This window comes from Rhinolophus ferrumequinum, chromosome 21 (genome assembly GCF_004115265.2).
Source record: "Rhinolophus ferrumequinum isolate MPI-CBG mRhiFer1 chromosome 21, mRhiFer1_v1.p, whole genome shotgun sequence".
Taxonomy (NCBI): Eukaryota; Metazoa; Chordata; class Mammalia; order Chiroptera; family Rhinolophidae; genus Rhinolophus; species Rhinolophus ferrumequinum.
Window position 1 is genome coordinate 19877037 of NC_046304.1, and position 13343 is coordinate 19890379.

Sequence of the window (13343 nt, forward strand, 5' to 3'; positions counted from 1 at the left end):
CTCAGGCTAAATAAAGTGGCGTAGCTTAGGAAGAAAACACATAATCAACCAGTGTTCTTAAATTAGCATTAAGTATTCATTCAGACTTGGCTTTAAAATAATGCAGAAAGTAAGACCTGAAAGGAATCACATATGATACAGTAAGAATTTTATCAGACTGATGATCTCCAGCATTCATGTTTTGTGCTTCTTCTGGCACCTGAATATTCCTGGCATCCGTGTGGATGATGTGTTGCTATTATTAAATATTAATAAAAGAAACCCTGCATGACTGTTTAAAGGCTTTTGTTTCCTTTTGGGATTTTCATAGAACCTGCTTTTTAATCCAAGTAAACCATTCTCAAGAGGCAGTCAGCCTGCAGATGTGGATCTAATGATTGACTGCCTTGTTTCTTGCTTTCGTATAAGCCCTCACAACAACCAACACTTCAAGGTGAGAACTTTGATTTTTATCTGGTTCTATTTACTGGTGCTGCTCATCCTTTATAAATGTGAAAAGACTAGAGAGATGAGAATGTTACACTTGTATTGGTATTTCTCAATATTGTATATCAATGTTAATTTTAAGACCTTAAAAATTTGTTCTATTTTGTTTTTTAATTTCTTTTTGTTTTTCTTTTGTCCTTATTTGTGTTACTGAATATTTTTCTCATAGAAATAATCTGTTTTTTTCTTTTCTCTGTAGATCTGCCTGGCTCAGAATTCCCCTTCTACATTTCACTATGTGCTGGTAAATTCACTCCATCGAATCATCACCAATGTAAGTCCAAAAGGTATTGCTAAATTACTTTTAACTTTTTTTTTCTTTCTTTAAATTTCCTTTTAAGGAAGACTTTCTTGGTTTATAAAAGGTTCTGAACTTAAGATGTGCGATATAGAAAGATTTCTCTCAGGTGGTTATTTCTATCTAGTAACTTATATACAATTGTATTTTTCATATTCGGTCTTGACCTGAGGGCCCTTATTGAGGAAGGTAGAGTTAATAGGATCCTTTGGAAAGGTTGAACCTAAAACATTTTGTTTGGATCCAAAGTCCTTGAGAACTATACCAATGAAAATATAATTTAACATTTTCACCCCAAAGCTCATCACATACCATTTTAATATTCGTAGTTCTTTCCCAGCATTTGATATGTTCTTGATATGACTTGATGTAACTTGTCACCTTAACATTTAAATTCAAGTAGTAGTTATTTATGTTGTAGCCCAGCCTGGTACATTTAAAAAATGGTGAGATTAGATTTGATTGTAACTTTTAGTTTTCCTTAAACAAATGAAATATTAACATGCTTAAACAGAGGTGTTCACATGTTACAAAACCATTTCAGACAAAATAAGCGAACTCATTTAAAGGTACTTGTGAAACCTTCAACTCTGATGTGAGTACATTCAATAGAAAGTCAGTGAAACCTTATCAGATTTGGACCATGGATTTAAAAAATTCTGTTCTCATTTATGAACAATCACATTTGGAAGGTTCTTAAGTGTTATATACCACAGCTCCACTTTATCATTTATTCACATTTATGTAAATTGGTCAACTTTATTCTGTTTTCCTCCCTTAAAAAGGACTTTAATCATTGATGACTTAGGTATATTTGTCCCCTTTATAATCAAATTCCATTTTAAGAGAGTATGGCTGGTGAGTTAAAAATACCTCCCTACCTTAATTTGCCTTGGATATGTTGAATTAAATTCTGCCCACATTTTCTTTTATCCATTCCTGCAGGGAGAAAATAACTAGTAATAAAGCTATTTCTTGACACATTTAATTTTTCTCAGTGGGGTGCTAGAAGCATTTCACACAGGACAGTTCTTTGTTGTGCAGGACTGCCCTCTACATTGCAAGGTATTTAGCATCCCTGGGCCACATTTCATTAAATGCCATTTGTGCCACTTCTCTCCTCCCGCCCCCAGGCATTACTAACAACTTAAATTACCAGAGGGGATGATTATCTCCCTCACTTGAGTATCAGTGAGTTAAATTATAGGTAGAAGTAACATTAAATACGATGTTTCTCAAGGGAAAGTTTAATGAAATCTGATTGCAGATAAGGTATGTTTGTATTAAAAACTTCTTAAATTTTCACTTTTACCATTGTAACGAGCCAGGACATTGTACCCTCAAAGTTTACTTTCAAGGCCATTAAAAAAAAAACAAAGGATGATTTCTCCCCTCAAGTTTATGTGTAATTCAGAAATAAAATGTTATTACTTTTTTTTCTCCTTTGGCTTATAATACTACAAATATTCCATTTATTAGAGTGGATGGTTTATTATAAATGCTTAAAACTTACATTTAATAAATCCAAGTATATACTTTTTTGATACTTTGTGGCTAGTTACTTTAATTGTAAAATATTTTTGTCTGCAATTGAATATATAGAGCACTTTCAAGCATGGACTTGGCACTGCTGTAAGTGGCTGAGCTGCTCCTTTGTGGGTTTACAGCATGTCTGGAGTGGTACTTCATGCATGCCTCAGTGTATGTGGTGAAGTGGTTGTGCATCCTTCTGTACTCTAACGAGTACTGCATGTGTGAAGGTGGCGTGTGTCTGTATCAGAAGTCACATCACTAGGAAATTTATTTTTATAAAGAAAAATCTATTTGACCAATATTTAAAATATTAAGCATCAGTAACCTTTCCATGAATAACTTGGAGCAATAAATTTGAGTCTATGAAGTATCTTTTAAAGTTAACCTTCGATAATGATACTTTATAGTTATAGATTGATAAATTGTTTCTTGTTAGTTTTTCTTTTTTTTTGGTTTGAGGCTAACAGATATTGCATCTGAAGTATTTTCTGACTGTAAGGGACTATTTATAAAGTAAATATGTAAAATTTATGGAATTTCACTGGAGACAGTTGTGGAAATATTTTATCTCAAAATCACATGAATTTTTCTTAGACATTTGGACTCCTAATCTTAAATTCATTTATAGTGTAAGAGTTCCTTTTAAATGATTCTTGGTTCAATACACCTCATACGTTTTCTTCTTCCATGTTTCTTTAGCCAACTCACAGATTTTTTAAAAATTACCACATTCTGAAATAAAAGTTTTACTGATGTGTTTTTGAGGGTTTATTTAGAAGTGGTAATGGTATTTGCAGTTTTGTTTTGCTTTTGTGAAACATACTCACACTCAGTTTATAAGTACAGTGTTTAGATCTAAAATATTTCACTGTTTCTTCTTTAGACATCTGAAAATCTATTCACTATATTTGAATTTTATTACAACGTAAGCCTTCATCAGTTCCAAAAATGTACTCATTGTATTGTCGCCTTTTTTATGATGGCTTGCTATAAGATGAATTGTAGTTACAAGATCTGTGTTAAGTACTTACTCTTTATAGGCTTCCTTTAGGCTAAGCTAGGTATGTGGTTATAGTTGGAAAATTAAATAATATATACATATATGAACTAAAGATCTTAGCCATCAGCGGGACGTGCTATCGCTGGTGTAGGACTTAGTATTCTGTTTTCTCTTATGGCAATTTATTGTAGTTTATTGTGGAAACTTCACATATTGAGAATGAGATGGTCTCTTTCTATTGAGAGGTTTTGGTTGAAGAAATGATTTTTAAGCCATTTGCAAGTTTATTTAAATCATCTCTTGAAAAATTGCCACATAGTTTGCTCATGTTGTAAAAGTATTGCCATTCGTTTGGCAATAAACTTAGTATTTTCAAGGAAAAAGAATTTCCAATTGACTAGTTTCAGAAAGGACACATTTAGTACCGGCTCAGGACACTAAAATTTTTACCAATTACATGATCTCTAGCTTTTAGTACCTATTTTATTTGAAAGTGGATCTTTAACTTTTACTGTTAAATGACTGAATTTATAAATTTTGAAAAGTGGCAATTATGAACATCACCAAACTTTATGTTAAAATCAAGTTGTTTTATAGGGTCCCCCTGTAGTACCATATAATTTCAATAGCTATCAAAATTACATAATAATTTCAATAGGACATTATATGGGATGCATCTCTCTTTAGATGCAGTTTCCGACAAGATACTATGGGTTCAGTAGAGTGAGGTGTACCCTTATCGCAATGCATTTTGTGATTATTCAGCCTTTTTTATTTTAAGCTGATTAACACAAGCTGTATAAATTAGTTAATATATGAAAATCAAGCTGTATTGATGGCTTGGGCAAGTCAGACCAAATTGACCAAAGTTGAAAGAATCCATTATATAACCAAACTAAAACTTGATCATTTATTAGAAATGAGCTTAAATAAAGTAACAGTTGAGGGAAAAGCAGAAACAAAGCATACTATTCCCCAAAAAGTATTTCTTTCCTCACAGCTTTCAAGTCCCTCCCTTCCTAAATATAGTTCAGTATTCAGTAGTCAAATTGTGTGTTGTAAATTGATTGTATAATTCACTATCCAGTAAATAGAGTTCTTAATCCGAATTTTTGGGTTAAAGTAATATAAGCTGATGCTACCCAAAATATCTTGAGAATTATAGAGGAAAAAATTAAATGTTGAGAATTTAACTAGCTTAGTTTTGAGTAAGAAGGAAACTGGGAATAGGATTTGAAGCTATTAAATCCCCCTTATCTACTGTTTCATTTGTTCTTTAAGGTGTTTCCTTTAGCAGAGTATTATAAATTGGAAGCCTGTATTTCAAGACATCCCATTGCTTTCATACTTTCCATATGTAGTGAAAATTCGTCCGGTCATTTTTGTATTAACTGGTAGACAAACTTTATAGTTTTATGATTTTCATAATTGTCGTTTTTCATAATTTAGTAATTTTAACCTAAAAGTTAAAGATATACTTTCAAATAAAATAGACATTAAAAACTGGAACCAAAGCTAAATAGGTTAATATAAAATATAACAATATTTACATAAAATAATTATCTTTTAAAAATACTTAGCCAACGATCAGTTTGTCTTTGTGGTGATCATTAGTCTTTTCATGTATTGTGCCGTCAATGCAAATCAGTTTAAAACCATAGGTTTACTAATACCTTTATCTCATTTACTAATTTCATGTTGTAATCATCATTGTTGTTTGTAAGCATATAAGTAATCGTCTGCCACATATTCCTTCAACATTGTGTTGAACCACTAATCTCTTTTAAAGCTTTGATCATTGCATTCTTACCCGGGAAAATAAAGAAATATACATGCACATATGTTTCTGAAATGTGTAAAACATTAAACTTCAAAAGAAAAAGATTGGCTACAGAATTAACTCCCTGAAGACTCTTTGTTTTTCAAATTCACTGACTTATTAGTCTATATGTGTAATGCTCATGAAGCAGGCAATTTGTCTCATGTTCATTATTATATTTTAAAATCGATGTATGGTTCAAATTAAAGATATTATTTGAAGACTTTGGACATCATGGTGTGTGTTTGCATGGTGTTAGAAAGTTTCTCACAGAAGAATAGAAAAAATAAAACTACAGTAATAACCAGAGCATATAGCTCATGCAAATTTGTACGTTTCCTTTTTTAATGGTCTCTGTTTTTGTCCAGTCTGCATTGGATTGGTGGCCTAAGATTGATGCTGTGTATTGTCACTCAGTTGAACTCCGAAATATGTTTGGCGAAACACTTCATAAAGCAGTGCAGGGCTGTGGAGCACACCCAGCAATACGAATGGCACCGGTAAGATGAAGCATGAATTTTGAATCCCACTTTCTTCCTGTTGCATTTTCAGTGTCTTTATCCCCTTCCTGCTTTTTTGATTATTTTAGAAAATCAATTGAGTCTCTCCTTTTCTGCAAGTATTGTGGTATGTTGTATACTACAGTATTGTTGCAATACTAGTCTATGATGTTTGTTCTCTACTGTTTCAGTGAGTTGAACTTGTTTTTCTTAGAGACATTTTCTCACAAGATGCTGTGAAAATCTCAATGTCACTTTTTTTTAAGTTTATTTTTTCTTTAACATTTCCTTATGAATCAGCATATTTTGTTTAGCTCCTCATCTTTCGGGGATGAGTAAGGGAAGCTGACTTCTGGGTTAGAGTGACTGTTCCTACTAATGTACAGTTGTGCCCATTGGATGCTGAATATTGCACGTAGGAAATTAGAAATTAAAGTTTTAAATTTTACTTAATTTCATGTTTCAGCAAACGTGTTCTGAGTGTTTAAAAACGATAGGCACTTTGATATTGAAGTCCGACTGTGTTTAAACCTCATAAAAACAAGACTTCTCAAATTAGATATTCTAACAGGCTTACACTACTCTTAAATGTAGAATTTTAAAACTCATGTGGAGCCCATTGAAACAGACAATTAATTATAGGATTGTAGAAGTCATTTCTTGGTATTTATGTTTAGCAACTCTTGACATTGATTGGTGGTGCTTTGTCTTCTGCTTATTTTCTATTCTTATTGGCTGCTGTCGCTCACATGGTCAGATGCCAACCAGTCACTGTTTTGCATGGCAGTGGGCTTCTGTGGCTGTAAGTATGACCCATTGTAACTACCTCAGAAAAGTCCCTGGTTTCTTTGACTTTTCTGTGTATAGTTACCATAATAGTCACATCGTGTCATTTCAAATGAAAATGTAGCATGTTTTTCCTTACTGGTTTTACCTGGTAAATTAGCCATTTCACACTTATAATTTAAACAAAGCTTCCTCTCTGGCATGCTTCTCTTTTTCCAAGTTGGCTTTGTCAGTAAAATATTTTGGTTTTATGTAGTTGTAGTTCACTCTTATCCAGTTGTCAGTAGTTGTTTCCGAGGATTATTTATCTTAGATATTCAAATAGAGAAGTTTGCTATACCATATATTTTGGGATGATTTAGTCTAAAAATTATAACCAGAAGAGCATGGCAGTGGTGTTCTATTACATAAAATGCAAAGTTATTTTTAGTTGACTTTCTGTAATGCCAAATACTTAATTTTTATAAATGAAAATTTCAATCCAACTGTAAATTAATTGGAGATAAACAGCACAAATGGCTACTTAAATGTTATTTAATGAGGCATCACTTTTAAAAATTTTAGAAAATGACGTGGAATAAATTGTTTAAAAATTATTCACTAACTTATTTATTCATTCCAGATATTTTCTGGGAAATTAGAACTTTATTTGGCTTTTCGTTTTAAATTTTCTACCTCGTCTGGGAGAAAATTAATGGCCTCCAAGAATAGAAATTAATGGAAAGTTAATTCACTTCCAATTTAACTTTAATATCAGTTTACTAGCTGTCTGTAATTTAATATCTGAGCATGAGAACTAAAAGAAAATGAAACTAAATGTTTTTTTTTAACAAAGACAAAATTTGATTGGCAATCTAAAAATGTTCCCTATATTTAGGAGGGATTTTACTTCTTAGCCCTAGTTATTAGCTGATTCTAGGAACTACACACTATACTACTGATAATTATTTCATAAAAGCCATAACTAGACTTCTTTTGGTCCAAGGACACCCATCATAAGAATTTAGTTTTATTTCTAATTATTCTCTGAAAGTATCAGCGTACATTTGATTTTCAAACTCATTCTTAAGCTGTTTATATTCATGTGTTTGTGTATGTGTATAATTTTGCATGTATGTATAGTTGTACATAATGGCTAAAGGACAGCTTTCTGGCTAATATTCTTACCAGAGAAAATAATTAGCAAATTTGATATGAAGTAATTTTTTAGAATAAAAACATTTTGAAATTTGGATGATCCTTAAGGTGAATCTTACCCCTCTTAAACCTGGTGAGTGAACAGTCAAGACAACAAATATGGAAGTATTGAGCTCCCACTAGCTGCCAAGCACAATGTTAATGCCAGGGAAGCATGATGAACTAAACAGACACAGCACTTTCCCTCACAGAGATGCCAGGCGGCTTTTGCTTGAAAACGCGGAAAGAAGAGCTCACTGCAGGTGTCAGGAAACACCATACACATGATAAATGATTTAGAGATAATACATCACATCAGGGTCTCTCAGCCTTGGCACTTTCGACATTTTGGAATGGAGAACTCGTTGTAGGGGACCGTCCTGTGTGATGTGGGATGTTCAGCAGCATCTCTAGCCTCTGCCCAGTAGATGCCAGTAGCACCTCCATCCCCACCCCGCCAGTCATGAAAACCAAAAATGTCTCCAGACCTTTCCAGATATTCCCTAGGGGACAAAACTGTCCCTAGTTGAGAGCCACTGTATGACATGTTCAGTGGGTTGTCCTCATTTGCGCTGCCTCAGATGATTTGTGGCTCTGATAAATCGGAGCCTTTAGCTTGCTGCAGAAGTAGCAATCAAGGATTTCAGTCTGTAAAAAGGTAAAACAATATCAGTATTTCTAGGCTTTACAACCACCCGTATTTTGGAGATGGGCACATTTCTTGTTGGCAAGAGCTGCTTGAAAATTTTTCTTAAACCAAGATAGACTCATGTCCCTATCACTTATAGCCATCACTGAGCCTCTGTTTTTCTGGAGCTCTATAGAAAACTTCTGATGCTTCCATAAGACAGCACTGCAGATATTTGAATAAAGTTATCCTGTACTCCTAAGCATTCTTTTTATTTTTAAATCGTTTTAGCATTGGAAGGGATGTGCATGCAAAGTGTGTATGCGTGTGTGTGTGTGTGTGATGTTTGACCTGGTTTTACAGCTGTGGAAACTGAGGCACAAATAATATTAAATGAATGACAAATAGTCACTTGGTGAGTCAGTAGTCAGTATTCAGTCCAGCATCTATCTGGTTCTTCAGCTGTCTTTCCTCACTAGTGTTTGAGCTTGATGAAAGCAGGAGCTTTGGCTGCTTGTCCAGCACCAGGTTTCTGGTCCATAGACAGTATCTGGCACATAGTAGGCATTTAGTACATATTTGTTGAATGGATGAATGAATTTCTTACTTGCTTTCAAAACCCTCCACCTGGTTTTCTTCTTTTCTGGAAATAATTCAACCTAATACTTTTTTTTCCCAATTAAAATGACATTAAGATCTGATTTTAGTGTTCCAGATGTGGTGTAATAATTGCTGAAAGCTGTTAACTTGCTGTGTCTGCATATCATGTTTCTACAAAACAGTCTAAGATTGTATTATTATCTTAGATTGGGCTTTTAATCATTTAAACTCTTTAGCCTTTTTCATCTCCATTTTATATTTTTGTAGTATATTTAAAAACTGGAAATATTTGTCTTACACTAATCATTCACTGTTTTAAAACTAAGAGAGCCTATTAATACTATATATATGAATATTCACAGATATGTATAATTTCTGCACATTTTGTTTCTTAAAGAAGATCCTAGCTCAGCAAATGCTTCTTACATGCCTGTAATTTACTCAGGGTCTTAAATAAGTTAACAAATGGTTTGGGTTCTTAATAGACATGTGAGTACTCTGACATGAATTTTTTTCCTGGCAATGACTGCCCCTTTGGCCAAAGCTCATATACCAGCTTGGATTCCTACGAATATCTGCAGTATGGAAAAATCAATCAATAAATTAATGGGTTATTTTTTTACATTTCTGGTTAAGAAATATATTTCTTTCTTAAATTAAATTTATTGGGGTGACAATGGTTAGTAAAATTACATAGGTTTCAAGTGTACATTTCTATAATCCATCATCTCTATATATCACATTGTGTGCTCACCACCCAGTTCTCCTTCCATCACCATATATTTCACTTGACCTGCTAAAGAAGAAATATATATATATTTAGAAATGTATTTCTTCCCTAGCAAGTTGTTCCTGATTTTATATAACCCACTAATGGTCATTAATTAAAAGGTATTTGAATTAAAAAAAAATTATTTGAATTTTTCAAGTCTTATATCCCATATTAGGCAGCCATGCTGGAACAAAATTTATATGCTGATACCTGAAATTAGGAGATGACATAATTAAACTATTACATACTTTTTAGAAAGGATTGCTAAATAAGAGATGATTATTATATCTGTGAATTGTTCTCTGATCTGTGTTCCTGTGCAATGGCTACTTCAGGGAAGAGCAGTTATACTTAGTTACATCTCAGTACATAAATTTATTCAATGAAAGTTTCACCTTGATCTAAGGTGTTACTTCTACTTAGAATTAAAAAAAAACAAGCTTAATGGGAGCAAATAGTCGAAACAGAATTTAGTGATACATTTGCTAAGACATTTGCAGTAGGATTATAAATATAAAAACAAATAGTATTTGTAAGTTTTGCTATTTCTTTTCTGTAGTGACGTTCTTGAGCATTACTGTGTACATTAGATAGCTTTTCTTCCCCTCTGACGACCCAAAATCTTCAGTGTTTGATCTTAGTAACAAATGTATTTCGCACACTTAAACACTGTGAATATGCATCTCCACTTAGTACCTTTAAAAGGCAGCCTGTTTACTTGGATATTTTTATTACAGGTGAACAGATGCTGGGTATTCTGTTTATTTGTGTATATGCTCACATACAGGTATACATGTCAAAACCAGATATTTTTGTGTCCTTTTAAAGGAAAAGGGGAAATGTTTTGTAAGAATAGAGAGAAAGATGGTATTGGGTCCAGAATATCATTGCTGGATTTTGGGTTGAATAACATCTATAATTACAGTACCAGCATAGAATCCATCATGATATCTCTGTAATTGAAACACACTTTCCATGATTTAATCTTTCTCAAAGTTTTTTTTCTGTTTTGTTTTTTTAGGTTTATTTGAGGATTATTATTTAAAACTTTTTTTATTATCCTCAGGTGTATAAAACAACATAATGCTTAGGCATTTATATACCTCACAAAGTGATAAGTCTAGTACCCATCTGACACTGTACGTAGTTATTAGAATGTTATTGGCTATATCACCTATGCTGTAATATGTATCCCTGTGACTGTTTTTTAAAATTACTGTTGACATTCTGTATTATATTAGTTTCAGGTGTTCAGCATATTGGTTAGGCATTTATGTAATTTATGAACTGATTCCCCCAATAAGTCTAGTACCCATCTGACACTATACATAGTTTTTACAATATTATTGACTATATTCCCCATACTGTACTTTACATCCCTGTGACTCTTTTGTAACTACTAATTTGTACTTCTTAGTTCTTTCAGCTTTCTCACCCAGCCTCCAATCCCCCTCCCATTAGTTTGTTCTCTGTATCTATGAGTCTGTTTCTGTTTTGTTTTTTAGGTTTCACATAAAAGTGAGATCATATGATACTTGTCTTTATCAATGTTCTTCAGGCAAAATACATGCATTATGTAACTTGAGAGAGATGGAATGCCACTGAAGGAAAAAGCAAAACTTACAATTAAACTATTAAATACAGATTGCCTATATAGCATATTGCATCAATTGTAAGAACTTATGTGTAATTTTAGTTTTTAACATCTCTGAAACGGAGAATACATCTTATTTGTCTGGTGTCTGAAAGTTGACTGGTTTTTTATTACTTGTGGTACATATAATAATGATGCATCTATGGTTGATAATGTCATAGATTGTATGAAATATTTGGGTATATGTGTGTAAGATAAATGTTTTTTAAATGCTTTGCTCAATGTATTTTGAGAGCTATAGACTAAATATTTTATCCCTAATGTTCTTATTTTGGAAAATTATTTTTTACATAGAAGTCAACCTGATATTAAAGCTTTTAGTGTTGTAATGTATTTTTACTTAAACTTTATTAGGTAGATTATATAAAATAATTTAAATGTTGCAAAAATAATTTTCATTTGTTTTTTAAGCTTAGTAACATTAACCTTAAACTTACTATTGAATGTTTCTACTAATACTACACATTTGGTGGTATAAAATGTTAATTTTTTTCAAAGCTTTTTTATAATTTATTTTTGCAAGTTAGATAGCTATAGCTATTATCTTGAACAATGTCTGATTCTTACAAAGTGATGTTATTTTTGTTTGTTTGTTTTTAGAGTCTTACATTTAAAGAGAAAGTAACAAGCCTTAAATTTAAAGAAAAACCTACAGACCTGGAGACAAGAAGCTATAAGTATCTTCTCTTGTCCATGGTGAAACTAATTCATGCAGATCCAAAGCTCTTGCTTTGTGTAAGTATTTTTATGAAACACCTTGAAATTATTAAACTTAGTTTGGTTTAACTGAAATGCCAAGACCTTGAATGTAATTATTAGCTAAAGAACACTTACTGATCCTTTCTGATCATGCTTGAAGACATCCCGAAGAAAGCTAACTTTTGTGGAATGCTAATACAATCAGATCAGATGTTTTTACCTTTCTTCTTTATTTTCCGTATCACTAACTAACATACTTTGGTGAGTTCTGTCCTTACCTCGTTACCAGATTGTATGTTATGCACGCATCATCCCGGGTTGGGGGAGAAGGTAGTGAAGCAACTATAAATCAGAGTGCTCTCTACATTTATGTGGTTGTTTGTTTGTTTTTAAATCTCCAGTTGCTATTGCCAAACCATTTAGCTTTTCTATCCCCCTTTCTTCCTGTCATCAGCCTTCTATTATCACTGGCTTTGCCTGTAAATTCTGTACTGGACGGAGAAGGAGATGAAAATGGGTGTGGTTGGTACACAATTACTGTCATAACTCTGCCCTCCCAGCCCTAGATGGTCTTACATCCCAGAGGGCATCACTCTGGTCCACAAACTAATTTGAAACTAACAGATGTAAATAAGTGGTCATTATATGAAGTGACTAAAAGCATGAGCTCTGGAGACAGACTAGCTATGTGATTTGGGTGACTTAACCTCTCTGTGCCTTAGTTTTCGCATGTGAAATGTTGTAATAATAGTTCTTACCTCAGAGAGATTAAGAAGATTGAGATTGTACATGTCATACTTTCAGGAACAATGTATACTAATTAAATAATCACAAATAAACTTAGCTATTATTACTATGAATAAAATAGTTAGCATTAATATTATTAATGCCCCAAATGTAACAGTTATATATGGTGAAGTTCATAGAATAACGTGTTTAACCTTTGTAGAGTTTCTCCAGGCTCTAGAGAGCAGCATCCAGAAAGATTTTACATCTTTGTTCAGCAATAGGCTTTGTAAGTGCTTAAGGTACTTGCAATTTTGATGGCATATTTTTCAAATTACTATACTATAGGGGTTTATAACTTGATGTCCATAGTTTTAAGAAGTCTATGAACTACCTGAATTTTAATAAAATGTGTACATGTGAGTATTTTTTCTGCAGAGAAGCAAGAGAAGAGAGAAAACTCGCAAAAGGATTAGTGATCCCACAAGAAGGCCTGTGTTATTTCGAACTCTTTGAAAAGCTCATTCAAATTTGGGAGTCTAATAGAATAAATTGTTAGAAATTTGGCATGGAAAAATTCCATAAAATCTATCAGTGAGACTCTATAAAAGTAATGAAATACTTTTTCCGTCACTTTTTTTGTTATGTAGCACAAGTTATTTTTGT

The 13343-nt window shown here is 32.7% G+C and overlaps 1 protein-coding gene across 13 annotated transcripts in view; it reads left to right on the forward strand.

The window, feature by feature from the left end:
* Window positions 1-13343, forward strand: part of NF1 (neurofibromin 1) — a 208062-nt gene that overhangs the window by 60684 nt on the left and 134035 nt on the right. For 6 of the 13 annotated variants that reach the window (XM_033090010.1, XM_033090014.1, XM_033090022.1 and 3 more), the window contains exons 10-15: window positions 311-433; window positions 686-760; window positions 2387-2416; window positions 5505-5636; window positions 6394-6438; window positions 11853-11987. In XM_033090010.1, the coding sequence (XP_032945901.1) occupies window positions 311-433; window positions 686-760; window positions 2387-2416; window positions 5505-5636; window positions 6394-6438; window positions 11853-11987 (540 nt within the window). The remainder of the gene's footprint in view (window positions 1-310; window positions 434-685; window positions 761-2386; window positions 2417-5504; window positions 5637-6393; window positions 6439-11852; window positions 11988-13343) is intronic. The other 7 variants (XM_033090017.1, XM_033090019.1, XM_033090020.1 and 4 more) reach the window with 3 other exon arrangements.